A 22,584-nucleotide genomic window follows, 5' to 3' on the forward strand; every position below is an offset into this window, starting at 1 on the left:
GAAGACAGCAAGGCAGATTTTGTCTGCAGTGTTACCAGCTTGCTTTTGATACTTGCTTCTGTCTTGTGTGCTTCAGATGTGAGACACTTGCTTAGTATGTTGAGTGACAAGAAAGCATGTGCACACAGAATGGAGTATGGTCTGAATCACACTTTCTGTACCTTACCTGAACTCTAAATTGTGGAATAATTGAAGAATTCAGTCCTTTCAGTATTTTTCTACAGCAGCAATGCAAATGACTATGCTATTTTTAAGTCATGAACTGTACTTTCAGTAATAGCTTTAAATTGCTTTGTGATAAAGTGTACAACGTTATGTAGAATTCATTGATGGCAACAGCTCAGACAAATTGTTTCAGAAATAACAAAAAGGTTATTGGATCATCACTAAATGGCCTGCATACAAATTATGTGGAATGGCAAAGCATGGTTGCAGTATGGATTTTTTTTTCCTTCCCTTTCAACATGTTTCCTTCACAAATGAGAAGCCTGTGAATATTTGCAATTATAACTTTTCCTCTCTCTGTTGGCATTTTCTCAGCTTCATCTTCTCTACTCTGACTTACATTCCTTAAATCTTGTTATGACCTAAGGTATTCAAGTGGCTGCTATTATGTTCAATTTGATTGAAGTGAAGCATCTAGACTAAAAAAGGAATTTGGTAGGGAGACAGATGCTCCTATAATTATGTAAACGTTATTTTTGGGAACAATTTAGCTAGAAATGTGGAAATTCAAAGATCTGTATGAAATAACATTACCTGATTTATAGATCAGTGCACTGATCCTTAATATGGGAAAACTTATTTCTTAAACATTATTTCATCCAGTGAAATCCGTTGTGTAGTAGAAACTATAATATGCTATTTTCTTCCAGAGAATCACTACCTCATTCACTTCTTTGTTTACTTAGTAACTGTTTGGAAATTTTAATTTCTTTTCATGAAATAACTCATGCCTTTTTTATTACACACCGTTGAAAAGTGCCGTGTAGAAAGAATCCTTGACCTGTAAAGGAACATTCTGTAAGGAAATGATGAGTAATTGCTATGTTTGATTACTTGAGGAACAATGATTAATTTATTTTTCATTGGTTCCTGTTCTGTGAAGGAACATGATTTTTTTTCCTCCATATAACGACAGTTCCAAGAAACATAATCTATGATTCAAATATCCATATATTTTGTATTCTCTGTTTTCTCTGTCTTATATGGGGATTGGGAGGGAATAGTTTTCTGGCAAGCTATACCTGCTCAAAATACTCTTTTTATAAGTGTCAGCTGAAGTTCCAGTTGCTCCGCAGTTCTGCAAATCAAAACCTAGAGCATAAAGTCAGGTACTAGGAAATGAAAAATGTGCAGTGAAATGACTGCATGCTTAGACTTTTGATTTACACTGAGTAGAAACTGGCAAAGGCAAAGATAAGAGCTAACTCTCCAGGACAGTATTCAGTCACTTTAATTATATGATCCTCCTTTTTCTGTATTTTGAGGCCTATACAGGAAGGGGACTTTCATCTTCATGTATCCTAGATCCATCCCATCCAACAAGCAAGGCATGGGACTGATGGTGCATAATCAAATAATTTAAAATTGGATTGCTACTGCAAAATGTGCACACATAGTTGCTGAAGTGAAGCTTCTGAATTACTTTTGTAATTTGATTTCTAACTTCTATGAAAAGTAACATCTAAGGTTTTAACTACCTGAGAGTATTGCTCAGGAATGCATTTTTGAAACAAATCTCTGTTGTCTCCGCTTCTTACATATTGACTTTCATGACAGAGCCATCTCAAAGTATATGTAATAGAGTTCTTTGTCATGTAATAATGTAGAGTGTTGTGGAGCAAGATGTACTTCAGTGGCGTATCTATTACACTCCACTGCAAACAAGCCTTCTGTGTGGCACTGACTAGAGCTAATCTAAGTGGTCCTTCCCACTTTCTGCTCTCTTCCTTCTTTTTAACTGCCAGAATTATGGATGGCAGGTTGCATTACAAAATTTTTTTCAACAATATTTCAATTAATTTTCAAGTGATTTTATATGGGATGTGAGAATTTTGCTTAGAGAGGTAAAGAACCTAAAACAGATGCTGTGACTACCTCACATATCGTAACAACTGAGCAGAAAGGTATAGAGTTAACGTGCACAGACAACTTGAATTCTAGCATCTCCTTGCTTGTCAGAGCTTGAGTTGGCAAACTTCATGTTCTTTTAACATCATTTTTTAGTGTGTATAATTATATGCTATATGCTTCACTGCGGTTTCATTTTGAGACCTCGTTAGGAAGACTGTAAGAGAGAGTACATAGTCTTTACTCCTGGTGGTTTTTCTTCCAATCCCTGATATGTAACTATCACCTAAAATCTATATTTAAAGATTTTCAACTGTGATGAGGGACGTAAGTCTCTGAAGGTTTGAAAAGCCTGATAAAAGGTAACTAAGGGGTGTAAGCCTAAGTACAGTTTAAAAGGAGAAGAAATCAATATGGATTTGTGGAGGAGAATTAATATCATCAAAGCAATTTCTGCATTGCTAGTCGCTGTTTTTCAAACTCTAATACATAAATAAATCTTAATTTTTCCTTAACATGGAAACAAATTTTTCCCACCTTGTTGCAGAAATTGACCTTCCTTAATAGCTGGAAAAGCTGAAATATATACCTCCAGTTAAGGAGGAGAGAAGAGAAATGATGATCACTTTATCTGAAGGATTCTAGTTACCAACTTTTTATTTCTCTGCAATAATGTGACTATTTGAGTGGAATCAAATGTCATGGGACTAGAAAGAAGGAAGAGTCTAAGGCATGTGAACTTGTTAAGGAAATTCACAGATCTTGCAGAAATCAGTCTTGATGAGCACATATTTGATGTCACAAACTTAGTGGTAGCTTCTCTAAAGTAAACCTAAAGAGCTATTGCAAATAGAAAAAATAAATACAAGTTAGGTTGTATTTTGAAATTCTGATCAGAGATACTATGTTCAAGAACCTTCCATATATGAGGAGTAGGACAAGAGTAATGTCAGTAATGTGGATGGGCCTTTTTAAAATTAGTAGTAGGACGGTAAGAAAGATGGATGTAAAAAAAGAAGAAAGCATGTGTATATAAACACACCCATACATGTCCACACATGCACGTATATGCTTATATATAGTATATTCTTGTATTATCTGGTACCTCTTGCCATTATTAGAGCCTTATTATATGTATGTGTGTGTGTGCACACTCTTTTCCCCTTTAAATACTGCCTGACTTCAAGATCTAACATCGAAAGACAGAAAAAAAAACCCAAAAAACAAAACCCAAAAGAGACCACAATCTCCTAATTCCCAGGAAGGAAACTGATATGAAGTGAGAAAACTCAGTTGATGCAGCAATTTCCAAAAATGCTATTCTCCCAGAATACACCAATACTATTTCTGTTCTTAAAAGTTCTGTACTTTTGGGGTTTAAATATATGCTACAAATATAAATATGTATGTGTGCAGAATTATATTCTCTTGACATCATGGCAGCAGTTTTCCTTTTTCTCTGCTGTTGCTGTTATTTTATTTAGTTCTTCAGAAATATTATGAGATAAAATTATGGACTGATATTTCTAGTGTGACAATAATAGAGTTAGTTATCCTTTAAAATAAAACTTGGGATTTATTTCCAAGAATTTTTATGTGAGGGTTAAGGGTAAACTTATAATTGTGGTTAGGTTTTTTGTTGGGTTTTTCCAAGATGTTTTCCTGAGGCAAGGTTGAGTGTTTTCTTTAATTAACGTTACTTCCACAATACATAAAGTTCGCTAAATAAAAGACAGTGCATCCAAAGACATAACTGTTAAAGCAGTAAAAGTTGAAGAACACAAACAACAGCTCTAGAACTCCTATGCTCTGCTGAGTTACAGTTTTAACCAACAAGAGTGCCACTCAAGTGTTACTAGCAGTAACAAATAAGAGTAGCTTTGTGGAGAAGATCTGTTTGTTAACTGAGAGGCATAAGATTCAGCCTTTGACTACATATTTGCTTAAGAATTCCATAGAGAAACATGCCTAGGCCTGTCTGTTCAAGACAACATACCAGAAGTTATGTATTCAGGAACTGAAAATTAGACTTGCTTAGATGCAGCTGTACCTTGGTGTTTTTTTCTGTGTCTGTAAAAATTAGTGGCAATAAATTAGAAAAGGTGTGAGATTAATTTTGAAGCTGCTCGAATTTCAAGAGGAATAGAATCAAAGAAAGGTTAATAAAGCCTGTCTCAGGGTAGCTTTTCCCTATGAAAAGATAATACATAACAGAGAAAGAAATTTTTAAAGCTGATATAGACTTTATGGATACATGTTAAAGGTATGTTTGTAAAAAAAAAAAATTACATGATTTCACAGTTTACATACAGATGACAGGTTTTCATAGACTATGTCTCTGTCAGATGAATGATAACGACAGCAGAAACTGTACATTACAATCATTCCTCCTTCAGGAAGGAGCAAGGGCTTACCAGAAAGCCAGTACGCATCTCATACTTTCCCCACAAGTATTTTTAGCCTTCAGTTCTGTGCTGTTTAGTGAATACTTTTAGTCTATTATTACATCTGTAAAGAATTTTTTTTTTTTGAAAGCTCTTATTATCAACCTATTTTTCAACCTTCCTTCAAATTCATGAAAATAGTTTAGATGTGGAAGACGTTTCTATGGTTAAAAAAAAAACCCACAATCCTCATTTTTTCCCTGCATTTTTAACCTTCTTAAAGTTGTTCTTATTTTGTCAGAAAGTCTAGCACAATGTAATCTGACTGAAACAATGAACTTTCAGTAGAAGCAGGACAATTCTTATTCTGAAAAGACACTGCTTGGTCTTGCTGTCAGTACATTTTGTATAGTGCTTGAATGGCCCTTTTGTCCTCTTCTGCACTGAAAGTGAATGAATTTATCTTAAGAAGTGGAGCATTTGTTTCTTCACTATACCAATTCCCACTTCTGTTTCTGAAGCAGAGAAAGAGACTGCACTCCTGAAAGTGTATAATTCTGAACCTTGAAAATTAGATTCCGGTATACCTGTTGCACTCAAAATCTGATTTATGCCAAGTGTTGCACAATTACTGTAAAGTTTTTTTGGACCATTTTGGAAGTAACTTCAATCTCATGTACCAATGAAAGTGGTTAATTTGCCACCATTATTATTTCTGGAAAGTGTATTCCCCACTTCTAATTTCTTCACCTTTCTGACATTCCTCATGCTGAAATTCAGTACTCTCAAGTTCTTAAACAATCGCCGAATTTAAAATGTAATAGTTACTCTTTCTTGAGTGGGATTGTTCATACACTAGGTACATGTGAAGATTTTAGTGGATTGTTGCTCCAACTAAAGTTAAAGACTTTTAAATTAATGCATTTAATTTCTAGAGTATTGTCTTAGTTTTCTGTAGTTGAGTTCAGTACATGTATGCAGTCTTTGGCCTGCAAGGTGCTTCCTCGCAGCCTGCTCCCACTTTGCTCCAAGGAGAGATTGTGCAGCTATCTGAAGGTATAAAAAAAAAAGAAGAGACTGAAGGTAATATAGGATAGATACTTGCAAGAAGGAACAGTAGGGAATAGATAGATGAGTAAAGTGTGTTTACTGTTTCTTCAACGTCATGTAATGAAATTCTGAGTTATCAGGCAAAAAACCTCAACCTGTATGGACAAAAGGAACTACTCTTTTTTTGAACATTTAGAATTTGGGAAATTTACGATGTGTGATGCTGTGGAGGCATCAAAGCATGAATAACTTTGAATTCCTTGAGAATGTAGTGGTCAGAGGCTAGTTAAGTACAATGGCTATATTACAACTATTTGTTCAGGGACTACTAAGCCCTAAGATGATCAAGGGACGGGAGAATCTTCCTTATGAGGAAAGGCTGCAGGAACTGGGGCTGTTTAGTCTAGAGAAGAGGAGACTGTGGGGAGATGTCATTAAAATTTACATATATCTAATGGTGGGTGTCAGGAGATTGAGGTGTCACTTTGTTGTATCCAGTGACAGGACAAAGGGTAATGGGTCGAAGCTGGAACACAAAAAGTTCCATTTAAACAGGAAAAAGTATTTCACTGTGAGGGTGACACAGACTGTCCAGGGATGGTGTGCAGTCTCCTTCTCTGGAGATTTTCCAAACCTGCCTGGACGTGTTCCTATGCAAACTGATCTAGGTTGACCTGCTTCTGTAGAGGGGTTGGACTAGATGATCTTTCAAGATCTTTTCCAAGCCCTACCATTCTATAATTCTATGAGTTTGTGAGCTTGAAGCCCTTAGACTTCTGGGAGCTCATTTGGGAAGATGCCAAAGTACCTTTTCTTATTTACATTCTTTTTATGACAGAATCATAGTTGCCCGTAGCAAGTGCTTAAAGGGAAGCTACTGTACTAGGTAAACTTTTGATCTGACTCAAGAGGGTAGTTATTATTTCAGTTGTATTTGTTACTCATAATTTTCCTTCCGTAAACTCTTATCTGGACCTAAGAGTTTATTGAACTCCTATTAAACATGGTTTCTGGCAGTCATTCAGCTCTTTATAAACAAATAATGCATTGCAATTGTGGTGCGAGCCTCAGTACGTGTCCTTTAAAAATAGGGACCAAAAAGGCCAATTATTTGAAATCATTGAAATGAACAGGTGAAAGTTGCATCCAGTCTGCATCTCATAAGTGCAAACTATTTAATTTTTCCATTTAGTAATCAGTGCTGTACAGGAACAGGGCACTTCTGGTATATTTATTTAGCACTTTTGATAAAGGTGCAGTTTTGATTTTAGTTTAGATGTAATCTTTTCTAAATAAACCTCCCAGTCAGTTCTACTAGATAGCAAAAAAAAAAGCTATTCCTCTTTTACAGATACTGAAAGCAAAAGAGAGGAAGTTTATGTAGTCAGCTGAACCCCATAGCAGAGAGTGCACATCAGGGCTGGGATGGAATGTCAAGTCTCCAATCCTAAGGCCAGCCCTTTACCTGCTAGATCACACCATTGGTTCTTTCTTTGATCTCTTCCTCTGTATGTCATTAAACACAAACCATGCACAAGGGACACTTTTTCCAAAGGCTGGCAATATGCTGGAGAACAGAGGTGTTTACCGCCCCAAGGAAGCCACACAGATCAACGTGTGCAGAGAAATCTGTCAAAATGCTTCATGAGACTGTCAGGGATATTATTTGAAGGTCCTGTAGTATTTTTCAGCTTGTTGTACTAGAGATGTCCTGAGGAGAGAACTGGAAGGAGATCAGACTGTCTGCAGAGGAGCACCTAATGGCAGCAACGTGCTAATTGCAGCTGAGTGTAGGAGAAAGGAGAATGCATTTGAGAGAGGAAAGTATTTTGTGGAAACTGTTCCAGCCCCAAACAGCTTGAGCAATGTAAACTGGAATGCATGTCTAAGTTCCTTGTGCCTTCTCTCATACGTGGCACTGTAAGCAGTACAAAAGAAATAAATATTGCACTATGGCTGTGAAAAGAAGCCTTGTAGGTGCTCCTTCATCTCGTTACACAGCACTGAGCATTTAAGCGCTGCCTGGCATTGAAAGAGAGCTACTACTGGAGAAAACACAAAAACTGCTTGACTGTGAAAGTGAGGAGTTAGCAGACCTACCCGGAACTCCAGGAAGATTTTGTACTTGGCCAGAGGGAGGGAGATATTTATCTTTCTCATAAAGTCTGAGAAGGAATCTGTAATACAGTTTGTGCTTGCAACTTTTTTTTCCATCCAGTCCAGAAGCTGACACAACAATTGGACAGTTTTAAGCACTGTTTGAACACTGGAACAGTCAGAAAAGCACAGGCTACTGACCTGTGAAAAACTCACAAAACACTTGGATTTTCAGACATCCCTTTGTTGGTTAAGCTTGATCTTCAGTACAGGTTCTAGCATCATACTCTGTATTTTCATGGATGGGAAGGGACATTATAGTGTTCATGAACCAATGTGGCCTTCCAGAGTTCAGAAGTGGCAGAAGACTAAGCTGGTGTAGTTCTGTAGCTTTACAGTTTGCATTAGAAATGCAAATGAGATTAAGGATTTGGTTTGGGTTTTTCCTCATAGAAATCAGTCGTTATTGGGAGACCTCAGGAGAGATGGAAAGAGATGTACTTCACAGCAGAGGCAAGATTGAGCACAAAAGGTGGCAATAGGAACAGAGGCAGCTGAAGTGGGAGCAGCAGCAAGAGACAGATGATGGCATGAGAAAAAAATTTTAGAAAATTAGAGGGATCTTTTTGTGCTTTTTTTTTTCATTTTTCTCATTTGATCATGACTGTTGATAGAAATAAAATTTAGTATTTTTCTAGCCACAGTCTTTTTTTACACTGTATTTCATGCTTTTGTTTTTCTCACTGGTGAATGCTCCACTGCTACAGGGCCTGCTGTCAAGTTCATACTCAAAAATGAGTTTATTCTTCCCACTCTTTTCCCAAAGAACTTATCTTTGAGGATGAGTTAGGGACTGTGTAGGCTTCATAGAACTCTCTGCTGTCTTCTAAGGCAGATGTGTCTGAATGAAAAGCAGTAATTTATAGAAAAATAGGATGAGGGCTGAAGAAGGTGGGAAGGGAATATAAATGTCTAATGTTACAGAATATGAAAGTGGAAGAAAGGTAGAAGTATTTTAAAATATTGAATGACTAAGCCAGGGTACTCGGTGAAATGTTACTGCTTTTTTTGGTTTTTTAAGCTTTGTGCTGAAATCCATGCCTGGATTCCACCCTGAGTACTTATCAAAGGTAACAGGAGGCAAAAAAAAGATAAATTCTTAATAAGAGATCTGGCAAGGAAATGTTAGTTCACATACACTATGTTTGGTTATTGGAAATGATGACAGTTTAAAAATTTCATCTCAAAATGGATACTAGAATACCTTTTTAATTCTTTTTTTTTTCATTCTTTTCAATGCCTCATGTTATATAATAAGTATTTCCACTTGTGTGTAAACTCATGTGTCAGATTTAGCCTTATCAGTCAGCTAAAAGCAAAAAGAGTTGTGAAGTTGTGGTGGATTGACCCTGTCTGGACACCAGGTGCCCACCAAAGCCACTCTGTCATTCCCATCTTCAGCTGAACTGGAGAGAGTAAATGTAATACAAGGCTTGTGAGTTGAAATAAGGGAGAGTTTATACATCAATTACTGTCACAATCAAAACAGACTCAACTTGGGTAGAATTAGTTTATTTTATTATCAAACAAATCAGAGTAGAGTAATGTGAAAATAAAAGCGTATCTTAAAACATGTCCCCCTCCCTCTCCCTTTTTCCTTAACTTCACTCCCATTTTCTCTACCTTCTTCCTTCGAGCAGCACATGGGAATGAGTACTGATGTCAGTTCATCCCAGATTGTCTCTGATGCTCCTTCCTCCTTGGAGAGGACTCCTCACGAACTTTTCTTCTGCCTCAGAGTGGGGTCTCTCCCACAAAATACAGTCTTCCACAAACTTATCTTTTGTGGGTCATTCCCATGGGCTGCTGTTCTTCATGAACTGCTTCAGTGTGGCTCCCTTCCACAGAGGAAACAGTCCTTCAGGAACAGATTGCTCCAACATGGTTTCCCCATGGAGTCACAAGTCCTCACAGCAAACCTGATCTAGCATGGGCTTCTCTCTGTCCATGGGTTCACAAGTCCAGACAGAAATCTGCTCCAGTGTGGGCTTCCCCCAGGGTCACAGCCTCCTTTAGACACATTCAGCTGCTGCAGTGTGGGGTTGTCTACATGCTGCAGGTGTCTCTCTGCTCCCCCGTGGACTTCATGGCTGCAAAGGCAGGGCCTGCCTCATCATGGGCTGCACCGTGGGCTGCAGGGGATCTCTGCTCTGGCGCCTCCAGCACCTCCCAGCTCCTTCTTCACTCACCTTTGTGAACGTGAAGATACTGCTCTCACATATTTTCCCTCTTTTCTCTGGCTGTAGTTGGTCTTGTGCAGCAACTTTTTCTCCTTCTTAAATATGTTATCCCAGAGTTGTTACCACCATCACTGATGGGCTGGGTCTTGACCAGAGGTGAGTCCAGCTTGGAGCCATCTGCAATTGACACTGTCAGTCTCAGGGGGAGCTTCTGTCATCTTCTAACAGAAGCCACCCCTGTAGTCTCCCTGCTACCAAAACCTTGCCATTCAAACCCAATACAGAAAGATCTTCATGTGGGCATTCATACTCACTAAATTTTTGAATTTTTATGAGGAGAAACTTGTCAGTGGTGCAGGTTTAAATATGCATTTAGTAGAAAAAGAATTCACTCTGCACAGGCAAGGCAACTCTGAGGCTTTTCCCCTCCAGTGCTCATTTTTATTAATCCATTCCGAACTACTTGTTATGTTAAAGGTAACTTAGTGAATGTCTTGCAGAGCATGAGATGCATGGATTTGGCTTTTTTATGGGTGATGTAGTTTGGTTTTTTTTTCTGATGCAGTTACTGTTTCCAAGCAGTAGGGTAATATTTACAGAAACTAAACTTGTTCATCTAATAGTAGTTTAAGCAGATCCTGATGAGGTTCTGAACAGATTAGAAGTACTATATGTGCGTATCATTGTTTCCAAAATACAGGCATTTAAAAGAGCCACACAAGAGCTCACCAAACATTTTATTTCCCAACTATGTTAATGTAAGATTGATTTTTGGTTTAAGTATGTTGTTCCATGCAGAGGGGGAAAAAAATCTCCTGATTTAAGGCAAAAATACTTAACATTTCTAATATTTAATTTGCAGATAACCCTTTGTCTATTTTAGCTACTGTATTGGGCTTTTTTTCCAAGACATGTTTTAACATGTACATAATATATTACATGTACAGCATTCAAAGTTGGACAAAACTGCTGTCAGTGAGAACAATTTAGATGAATAAACATTATTTAGTTGCTAAACCATGATTTATGATAGATACTTCCATAGTTCTGGATCCACATTTCAAGACAAGTTGTTGTTTAATAATTTTTCTCATTATTAATAGTTACAGTGTGTATTTTTTCTCCTACTAACAATCAAGTAAGGTCATTCTAGCAGTTTGACGTGTAGTGTTTAGACAAAATTTAATATAGGTTTATTTCTCCATTATTGGATTAGAAGGAGTTACATGTTGTGGGATTTTTGAATCTTGCTCATTTAATTGTTCTATACTTGTTTGATTCTTGAGTGATAAACCCCTGAAATGTTACTGTTTTTTTCCCTAGGATTTTAAGACAGGATTTGGTATCACTTTAATCCCTATGAATGTGGCAAATGTCAAACAAGTCGATCGAACTGCAAAGCAATCTTTTGAAATAATTACTCCTTATAAAAGCTTTAGGTGAGAACTTTAATATTTACATTATGAAACATGCAAATATGTAATGCACTAATAATATACATGATTCATACTATGGTGACTTATCTAGCGTGAATGAAAAGGTAATGTTTTTATTAAGAATATGCAGCATTTTTTTAAAAGCAAAAAGATTTTTTTTCCTTTGTTTAGCTGTGTGCTTCATCTGTTACCTTCCTGACTAGACATCCTGTGCCCATAGATTCCGATTTTTATGTAGCCACTGTCTTTTTCATTCTGTGCAAGGGCAGAAGGCACTTTAATGACTTCATCTTAAAAAATAATAAACTGCAGTAGTGAAATACTGATGCATCCATTTAGTATTAACCATTTGATTTGAAAGGAACCGCTCATGTGCAGTTCCTTGGAGAAATCCATCATTGAAATCAGTACAAGTTTCACTTTGGCTGATGCTGTGCCTTTTAATGATTTTTAAGAAAATAAAAAGATATGCTAATAAAAGCCATTTGAGAAGTGTAGTGGTGCTTCTTAATGAAATCTCATAGTGGGGGAGAAGAAGAAATCACTTTGTTCTTCTGGGCTTGCTAAATGTTAGCAAAGACTTTCCTTCTCAGTTGACACAAGTAGCTGGTGAACTAATTTTGATCAGTGATTTGAATCTTTTACTAGTTGGTAAATAGCTAGTTCTTCAACTTTCTCCATTAAAAATAATAACAATTCTAATGAAAAGCATTTTTTTTTTTGTCTGTAGCTTAGTTTGCAAATGTGTTGCTATTCCTTAGTAAGTCTCTGTGTTTCCAGAGGTCATTCTGTGCTTTCTTTAAGGTTCAGGATTTCAGTTTGGTGTATGGTAATATAAAATGATTATAACTTGAATGGTATAAAGCCTATGTAGCTCATATTGCTTGTGGTTTTGTTGAAAACTGAACAATAGAAAAGTTTTTATTGACTAAAAATTCGAAATAGTACATTCCATTGTAGTACTTATGTCTGTGGAAGTTTTTTTGACTGTGATTTCAAGTGTAAATGTAATAAATAAGAGACATTACAGACCATGTTTAATTGGGCTTAAAGGTAAAGATCAATAACACAGAAAAGTCAATTGTTTCAGCTTTACAGCAGAGTCGGAAAGAGAGAAACAGGACTGGATTGAAGCACTGCAGCAATCGATAGCAGAAACTCTGTCTGATTATGAAGTAGCTGAGAAGATTTGGTTCAATGAGTCCAACAGGATCTGTGCTGACTGTAAAGCTCCTGATCCTGACTGGGCATCCATCAATCTCTGTGTTGTGATTTGTAAGAAGTGTGCAGGTAGAGTAATTAATAACAGACTCTATAGCCTCTGTAAAATGTTGTATTTGCATGTCTGTGTATGCCCTTGAATTTGCATTTTTTATTTTTACAGTGCCATCCTTTAGGATGTTTTGCCAAACAAAATCAACATAACTATTTTTTGGTTTCGTTTTTTTTTAGGGGGTGGGGAGATGGGACTGGTGTGTTTTTTTTCTAATAAGTTCTTATTCTAAAGCACTTCCATGCATAAATGGCAGTTCTGTAAGGTTTTCTTCAGATGAACAATCTTTCACAGTTAGAGGAGATTAAGACACAGTAGTACTCCTTGGGAAATGGCTGTCTTTTGCAAGACTTCATGCTAAAGTATAACAATTTTTAGTATATAAATTTGGGGTATTCTGTTATGTGAGAGCATATTTTACTGCCAGTAGGAATGGCTTTTTCACATACTACTAAAAATCTAATTTTATCATGTTTTATATTTAAATGTGTACTTAAGCAGAAGATTCAGGGAAATAGTTTATAGGTCAACCCTCCCAAAAGTATTCTACATCAGACAGCCAAGTTAGTTTATTCATTACTATCAAATGCATTCCACAAAAAGAACTTTTTGGGTGCTTTTATATTCATATGTCAAACCCAGCTTTTTTTTTTTCTTTTTTTTTTTAAAGAAGAGCAATTAGAATAGATCTGTCTCCATTATTTTTTTTTTAATCTCAGCAGAAGAAAAACCCAGTTTAAGTGCTTTATTTAAGTAAAATAAATCTTGGATTTCCAGGACAGCACAGATCTTTAGGACCCAGAGATTCAAAGGTTCGGAGTCTAAAAATGGACGCCAGCATTTGGAGCAATGAACTTATTGAGGTATGTTTTGATATTCTAACTCTTTGTTCCATCTTGCAAACTATTGTATGACCAGGGGTTATTTGTTGCATTAAAAGAAAAGTGAACATTTAGCTGCTAAATAACACGCTGCTATTATAGTAAACTTGATGTTTCTGGGAATAGTGTACTTTTGTGTTATTTAAAATATTCATTTGTTTTGATAACCATCTATATAATTTCTCTTAGTATTTCCCCAAGCATCTAGTTTTTTGGGAGAAAGAGAAATCAAATGCGTTAGAAGAGCAATCATGATGGACAGTATTGGAAAGTGGAAAGAAACAACTTTCACTAATTCAGTTGATTGGGATGTTAAAAAGTGGTGCCGATAGAGAGGATTGAATCAACAGTGTTTTCTTTAAAATATATGTTAGTATTTTGCTGATATTTTCTGATACGTATTGAAATATTGTAACTGATTAGCCTTGCAAAGTTTAGTTGCTATTGATGGCAAATGATGACTACAGGCTTCATTATTCATTTATAGATGACTGAGAGGCATCTGTGTTCTGAAGGCAGTTTTATTATATTAAATAACTTTCTTCTTCAACTTTTAGCAGCTGAAAACTATTTAGAGGCTAGCTTCATATCCTTCATGATATTTTCTTCTTGCACCACATCCAGCTCTTTATTGTCATTGGAAATAAGAGGGCAAACAGTTTCTGGGCAGGAAATCTTCCTCCAGATGAAGAGCTGCATTTGGATGACCCTCCAGAAAAAAGGATAGCATTCATTACACAAAAATACAAAGAGAGAAAATTCAGGAAAGCACCTTTTCTCTACAAAACCAAGGAGCAATTGAATAAGGTAATACCAAAATGCATAAGCCCAGGCCATAACAAGATTTGATCATCTTGTTAAGCTGATGAGACATTCAGAATCCTGAGTGACATTCTCACAGAGCTGACTAAGGGTTGTTTTGGAGCCTTTACAGGACTCATTTCATGATTTCTTACTTCCTAGTCTTTCCAGTTTGTTCATAGAAGATTATGGTACCTAAATGGTACCTGCAATACGTCTTCCAGAGCCAGCAATGAATATGGATCTCTATTTTTCTCCAAATGCACACTCTAGGGATGCAAATTCCCACTTGTTTAGTTTCCTTCTTTATATGTTTTTGGTATCTTGTATGTCTGATGTCTAAAATTTCAATACATTAGATGATTTGGTGTTATCAATGGTGAAAGTAGCTCTTGCAAGCTTGTATAGTAGCTTGCAGCTAATTGGAAATGAAACAAACTAAAGTTAATGAAAAATTAGTGTTCTTAGTGTTTCCTTTTACACAAAATAATGCAAATCTTTACAGTTACAAAGTGAAAAAGGCTAACTATAATTATCAGTTTCTCAGTGTTTGATGTGCATTTGAGTGACTTGTAATATTTGTTGATTTCAGAGCCACGATTGTTTAGAGTTTATGAATATAAGAGAGTTTAAGTGCACATATGTTGTGACGCTAATGCATTCAATTGCATGAGTCCGCTTGTTTCAAAGGATATGTAGAAATTTTGAGGAGCTAGTAAAATTTAAAAGTTTTACTAAAGAGTTTGAACTAAAGAGTTTTCTCTCTCTGTGATTATTCTGTCAAAAAGGAAGTGTTATTTTCCCTAAGTTTTGAAACTTTTATGTTGGTTTTACTCATAAGTTAAAAAAAAGGGCATATAAGAATAGTTGTCATTAAAACACTTTTAGCCAAGGTATGGAAATATCTCATTGTATAGCTTGAATTCAAGTTTTCTGCATTTCATTGAAATTGGAAAACATTTTGGGGCTTCATGGGCAACCCTTTATGTCTTTCCAAAGTAAACTTTTTGGATTGGTTCATATTGATTGGTAGCAGCAGTGCAAGAAATTATTTAATACTGTAACTGCAGATCACAGGAAATAGCTCTATCCTCTCTCTACAGACTTAATTTTTCTGAGGTCTGTGTTTTTTGTTGGTGGGAGGAAAGGATATCTCTCAATTAATTGTTTAATGGGAAAAAAAAATTAGATGTAATATTCAAATTCTTTATATAGAAACAAAATTATTGTGTAATAGGTGGTCATTGCAAAGTAATTCTAGAACTTTTACTCAACTGACTGTCCCACCGTCTTGTACCAACTGGATGCTTATGTGTGTATTAGAGTGCCTGAATTTTAGAATAGTACTCTTCTTGTGTTGGTTGACTTCTGCCTTAATAATTTCAGAAAAAATACATTTGTGAACTAAATTTAAATACATATAAAATAATGGAAATCGTTATGGAATAGATAGCTGTAATTGTGTAGCTACTCCTGACGTTAGAGTTTTGGAACAACAATTTGAAAGGAGAAGGTTTATTAAGTTTATCTGTCTTAATGTATACAATGACTGATGTTTTAGATTGTAATGAGATCTTTAAATTTTAAGGAAAATGAGCAGGAATTAAGATACTCTAAATAATAGTTCCCTTATTGACTGCGATCATAGTTTTGAAAAAGTACTTATGAGTTTCAGTCTGTTTCTTAATAACAGAGTTGAAGGATCAAATCTGATCTCTAACTGAACTTTCGAGGTCTGAACTAACAAGATTTATCCTTTTGTAATTTGATGTGTGAAGGAAAATGAGGGGGGATTTTTTCCCAAGAGAAACATCTTACAGGGTTTGAGTTGACAATGTTTTTGGGTTTGGTTTGGTTTGGTTTTGGTTTGTTGTTTTTTTTTTTTGTTGTTGGTGTTGCTGCCGCTTTTTTTTTTTTTTCTGAGATTCAGACCAGATACTTTTCAATGTTTATGGTCTTTGAAAATGCTGGGGAACTATGTTGGAGGTGAAAGAATTAGCACCTAAATTAGATGTTTGTGTTGCTAATAACTTTCTAATTTAAGCAGACTTCTTATATTCCCTCTCCATGATAAGGCCCTGTGTGCTGCTGTAGTTAAACAAGATGTGCTAGAAACTCTGATGCTGCTGTTTAGTGGTGCTGATGCTATGTGTGCCACTGGAGACCCTGTTTACAGTACTCCATACTTGTTAGCCAAGAAAGCTGGACAAAGACTGCAAATGGAATTCCTGTACCATAATAAGTTCTCAGGTAGGATACATTCTCTTTGTTTTGAACTTCTAATTTCATATTGAGTGAAAGGGAAAGAAAGAATTCAGAAGAAAAACTGCATTGAGTTGAACAACAGTGGTATAGTGGAGGGGGAGTTGTGATGGTATTAACTGTATTTCAGCAGATAGCATATATAATTCTGTACAAGTTATTTTGCTCAGACTTTAAGTTTAGGACTTAAAAAATAATAATAAAGCCAGTGATAACTCATAGACTTCAGACACTTATTTATAACTTTGAAGAGAAATATCACTTACTTTGCCAGTATTATGAGTCTTTACCAGAAATAACGTATATATACAGTTAGCATGTATCATCTGGGGCTTTGTTTTTCCTTTAAAGTTTTTAAATTTATATATACTCCTGCTTCACACAGTCCTATGTGAGTTTTCACAAGCTCTTCTCCCAAAATGAAACTTACCTCTTGAACTTACAACAAAATCTATCCCATTCCAACAAACTAACATCCGTATGTTACATAAGAGATGAAAATAAAAGGTCAGTATAACAGAGAACAGTATTTTAGATGCAGTGATAGACAATGGCACTGTTGTAACAATCAACCATTTTTTAATGACTATTTAACAGTTTTATTCTAATTATAAAAAATAAATCAATAAGATGTATTCACAATCCAGTCAAGACATTACAGAGCAACTATATACCTAAAGATCTCTGGGAAAAATGGTTGTGGCCGGTATAACTGAAGTTCTCTATGTTACTTACTCTTTTGTCTTTTAATAGATTTCCCGAACTATGATACTTGTTTTGAAAGTGGCTTCTCTGAAGATTCCTCACATTCCACCTTTCTTTGTGAATTCTTATACAAAGTTTCTTCTAATACTACTAAGCTTCTTACAGAGAAGAAATTGAAAGAAGGTATTTCATTTTATACATTTGAATAATACATGGATTTGTATGGTTTGGATTAATTTGCTATTTTAACGTCTTGCCTTACTTTTAAAAAGATAAAATGTTGTTGATATGACATCCTCCTTTGATGCAGTAGACCTCTTTCAGGTAAAGTGAATATTGGTTGTCTTGGTTTCTCTATTTAGTGATTGGCAGAGGAAGAAAACAACTACTGAAAAATTATTCAGTTAATAGTTATTGATAATAAGAAATACTTAAACACACTTCTCACTCGAATAAAAAGATGTATGCTACTAACTGCCAAAAAGTAGTTTCCATCTAAAATTATAATATTCTAGAAATACTTTAAAAGTATCACTGTTTAGTAAGAGTCCAATGGCTGACACCTAGCTTGCAAATTTTAAAAGTATTCCAAGTAGAAATAAGCACTTCAAAAACTTCACAGCAAATTGAACTTTGTGAGGTGAAAGTGTGTGTATATCACAGTATACATGGTCTTCTGTGCATATCAGTCTTTTATGATTTCTTTTTTTTTCTTTAAGATGTTATCAGATAATTTTCATAGCTTTTTTTTTTCCTTCCAATTTGCTTCCTATATTTCTTCCACCTAAACAAACAAATGTGGATTTTTAAAAACTGGACTGGTTTATGGCTGAGTATATTGCTCCTAAAATCTTGACATGTCATCCTGTGTTTTTTTTATTATTACGTCCATGATCTCGTGGTATATACCGTTAAGATTCTTAATGGAGATTAAAGAATGTTAAAGTAAACAACTCATATTTCAAGATGCTTTTGAAAAAAATCTATATTTTAGTGTGAATCCAATTTCTTGAAAGCATTGTGATCAACAGAACTAGTGACTGATCACAGACAGGCATTTCCCAATAATTTCACAGTTGTTAACAAAGACTCCTGTTGTGGCAGTGGACTGCTGCTGGACAGGACTTTCTTGAGGAATGTTCTGAAGCTGAACAGAGCTCGTTCCAGGAAGAAAGAAACAACTGCAGACCTCACTAGTACTGGTCAGCAATAAGTGCTGACTTTGTCTTCAGTGCTGTGGGTATTTATATGGATATTAAGAAAACCCAAACAAACAAACAAACTCCTACTAAACAAAAAAGCTCACTGAGAGAAGTAGAGAGCAGATACAAGGTAATACTACTACTATCTTACAATAGAATGGTATGTTAGAAATGGAGTGTAAGTTTGAAAATACTTGTATAGATTGAAGATTTAGCTATAGATGCTCAAAGATTGTCTTCTGTACTGCTTTTTGAGGGAGATGCAGTGGGAGTGAGCATCATTAGTAGGATGTCTTAAAAACATTTATGAAGAAAGCCCACAGACAAGGAATAACTGAAATTTGACTGTCTTCCATCATAAGTTGTAGTAAATAAAAATGAAGCTGAACATTGTACTTTCTGCTTGGAGGAACGTAGAGTAAATGAAAAGGAACCAGATTTCCCTCAGCTCAGGTTTTGGCCTCTGAAATTGTGACAATGTCTTGTAGATGGTAAATGCTGTTTGTATTTTTGGGAGGGTATTTATTTGTATTATTTTTGCATTAATGTTGAATTACCCATGTGTTTGTGAGACTGATTTTTTTGGGATAAATGCTTTACAGATCATAGGAAGATAGGCTTTCCTGACCGTTTGCAGTTCAAGCAGACAAATGACAAATGGGAAGGGAGGAAGATGTAATAATAGCATGCTTTCAACAACAACAACAAACCCTTGCAATTTTGAAATAGAAACTACTCTTGCTGGAGGGCTGTAATATATCAGCCGTGTGTAAGAAGTATTATGACAAAAGTTTTTATTTGCTATTTAAAACATAAAACATGTAATCTTTTTTCCCTTCTACATTGATTTTTTTTTTCTTTACATCAAGAACTGTTTCTATCTTTAGAAAATCTCATTAACGTGAAGTAATATGGGTTATGCAAATTGCAGATTTTTAGGAATAGGTGGTAATTATGTTTTTTCCCTTCTTACAATCTTCGGGAAATAATTTGATGCTTGGAGTACTAATGTGTGGAGATAATGTTTCAGTTCCCTCCTCTACTTTCAAATAAGAAGATCACATTATCCAAAAAAGTCTCCTAGCTATTTAGTTCTAGGGAAATGAGCTCCTGTTAAAGCAGTTCTGACTTAGTGCAACATAAAAGAGTTCTCACTAGGCCAAAGAGGGAGCAGCATTCTCTCACTAGGGCTTACAGCATATGTCTACAATCCAAGCACTTTTGATCAAGGCTTTTGATCTACTGTTTTTCTATTATTTTTTTTTAATGGTGTTTGTGGACAGGGCTTGCAGGCCAGAATCCCGTCAAGCTGTCTAACTATTGAACTAGAGTTCAGTTCTTACACTATGTTATGAATGTCTGAGGCCTTGCCTTTAATGCTAAGGGCTGAAAATTTTCAGTGCTCTGTTGCCACCAAAAAACCCCTGTTAGCCCTTCATGGACTGAGCTGAGTAAAAAGGACATCAAAGAAATCATTTAGTGCCATGAATGGAACCCAGATTTTATAACATCCTGGTGGAACACCTGGAAATACAGTCCAGTTTTTCATGATGTGTGTTTCGGATAGTGCAGGAGGGAGTAAGCCAACTTTGTGTGTCCTTCTAATTTTAGCAGCATCAGTGATTTCACTGGGGGTGCATAATTTTTGCAAAGTTGTTAATTAACAGCTTTTGATGATTGGCAGGGAGAGAGCTCAAATGTTGGTGCTACACTGATGCAGTGGATCAAAAAGTAAAAGGTAGAGGTTTAGAGTCTCAGGTTTGTTTTTTTTTTTTTCCCTTCTGATTTTAGTGCAAAGGGTTTTATGAAGCCCTATTAAAAGCCTCAATGTTCCAAAATCGTGCTTGAGAGTTGCAATGGTTCAATGAATATTGAAACAGTTATTTTGTAGAATAGGGTTAGGGGGATGGGAAGAGGAAAGCTGGGTGATAAATAACCCTGAACAGTCAAAAATCTTGAAGTTTGGTGCTCAATTCCTGTAAACCTATACATTTTCAAACCCTTTTTTAAAATGTTTATTTTAGTATTTTAAATATGTATTTAGGCAGAATATAAGTAGCATGCTATAAAGAAATACTGATAAAACAGTACTGATATATTTATAAAATGCATTAATAATATAGCAGATAACAAAACTAATTGGGTGAAATATCAGGTAACACACTGTTGTTTAACCTCATTGAGCAACTGGGCAAAACACAGCTTCTCACTCACTTCCTGCTGATGGTATAGGAGAGAGAATAGGAAAGTAAAACTGAAAAAACTTGTGGATTGGAAGCTGGCACGCAAAAATTTCCATTTAAACATAAAACCCCCCTATTTGACTGTTCAGATGAGGGGGCCCTGGCACAGACTGCCCAGGGAGGGTTTGGAGTCTCCTTCCTTGGAGGTCTTAAAGACCTACCTGGACATGTTCCTGTGTGACCTGATCTAGATGGATCTGCTTTGGTAGGGGAATTGGACTAGAGGTTCTCTAGAGTTCCCTTCCAACCCCAATGACTCTATGATTCTATGATCGCGGTAAAGACAGCTTAACAGGTAAAGCAAAAAGCCACACAAGGAAGCAAAGCAAAACAAGGAATTCATTCCCCACTTTCCATTGGCAGGCAAGTGTTCGGCCATCTCCAGGAAAGCAGGGCTCCATCACAAATAATAGTTACTTGGGCAGACGAATGCCATCACTTCAAACATCCCCCCTTTCCTTCTTCCCCTAGTTTTATATGCTGAACATGACATCATATAGTCTGGCATATATCTTGAGTCACTGAGGTCAGCTGTCCCTTCCAACTTATTGTGCACTCCCAACTCACTCACTAATGGGATGGGGTGAAATGGGAGGCAAAAAAGGCCTTGACTCTGTGTAAACACTGCTCAGCAGTAACTAAAACACTTCTGTGTTATCAACACTGTTTCCAGCACAAATCCAAAACATATCTCCATACTAGCTACTGTGAAGAAAATTATCTCAGTCAGAACCAACACACGTACTATTTAAATATTGGCTAACAGCAACTGCAATTTGGGTTTTTTTTTTGTTTGGTTATTTCCAGAGCTGCTTTACCAAATTCTCTCATACTTTCTCAGAATATTTGCATCTGTATAAAAATTTGCAGATTGTTGAAATAAAGAGTATTTTCTTTAGAGACCTGCTTCTCTGCAGCAATGGGAATGGAGGTGCCTTAAATCATGTTCTAAGAACTAGATGTAAGCTAGAATGAATGCATGAATATTTTGAGTCGCAAGTCATTAATATGCTTTTTTTGTGTGATATTCATATTTTAGGTTCATAAGAAGAGTAGGCATTTGATCTTAATTAAATATGCCAAATAATTTTAAATTGCTCTGCAGATTTTTTCACTGTTTTTTTAATTGTAGATGGCAATTGCTACTTACTCCAATATATCTAATTCAAAGTTACTTGAAAATAGAATTCTTAACTGGGTAATTTATACATGCTCAGTAAGTGTAAATTGTTATACATTGGAAGAACCCTCAGATGTTAGCGTTCTGTAAACTGTGTTTGCTAAATGAATTTACCCTTGCAAGGTATATACGTGAATAGCGACAAGAGAGATCTCCAGTTCATTCTAATATGAACATGCCATCCTGAAACAGCTGTAGCTACCGCCTGTCTGCAATGTATCGATTTATCTCCCCCAGTATACAGGAATAAATTCTGTACAATTTCATTACTGTCTGACACTTGGGCCTGCAGTAGGAGAGAACTGAGCTCAGCCATTGATGTACCTAGAAAGGATTGTACTATTATTTTTCCTGATCTTCAATTTCTCATCCTCTAGTATTTTGGTAGAATATTTTTGTTTTAAAAACTAATCGTGTTAATTAACACAACCTCTGATAGTGTCTTCTGTTAGCTTGCAAAGGTAGCAAATTCTGTCATGTATAACATTGCTTTTTCTAGTTTATTTTAAAGGTTTAAATTGTTTTCCATGTGATGATGACTAGACACCCAAGCCTTTAGAAACAATGGATGACAGATTGACTTGGCTTTGGCCTCTAGTTCCAGTAACATGAAAGAAAGCGTAGCCCATTTTTTGCTACTGTATTCCATGATTCAATGACTAATTTTGCTATCAGCTGTTTTTCAGAATATAGTGTAATTTTCAGTGATTCTAACTTTGTAGTCTTTTCTTTTGCTTCCTTAACTCTTTTCTGCTAA

The 22,584-nt window shown here is 35.8% G+C and overlaps 1 protein-coding gene across 5 annotated transcripts in view; it reads left to right on the forward strand.

Annotated features, from left to right (window-relative positions):
- ARAP2 (ArfGAP with RhoGAP domain, ankyrin repeat and PH domain 2) overlaps window positions 1-22,584 on the forward strand; it is a 139,797-nt gene that overhangs the window by 52,316 nt on the left and 64,897 nt on the right. For all 5 annotated transcript variants that reach the window (XM_061992914.1, XM_061992913.1, XM_061992918.1 and 2 more), the window contains 6 exons: window positions 11,168-11,283; window positions 12,371-12,570; window positions 13,331-13,416; window positions 14,059-14,241; window positions 16,311-16,485; window positions 17,251-17,385. In XM_061992914.1, the coding sequence (XP_061848898.1) occupies window positions 11,168-11,283; window positions 12,371-12,570; window positions 13,331-13,416; window positions 14,059-14,241; window positions 16,311-16,485; window positions 17,251-17,385 (895 nt within the window). The remainder of the gene's footprint in view (window positions 1-11,167; window positions 11,284-12,370; window positions 12,571-13,330; window positions 13,417-14,058; window positions 14,242-16,310; window positions 16,486-17,250; window positions 17,386-22,584) is intronic.

This window comes from Colius striatus, chromosome 3 (assembly GCF_028858725.1).
Source record: "Colius striatus isolate bColStr4 chromosome 3, bColStr4.1.hap1, whole genome shotgun sequence".
Classification (NCBI taxonomy): domain Eukaryota; kingdom Metazoa; phylum Chordata; class Aves; order Coliiformes; family Coliidae; genus Colius; species Colius striatus.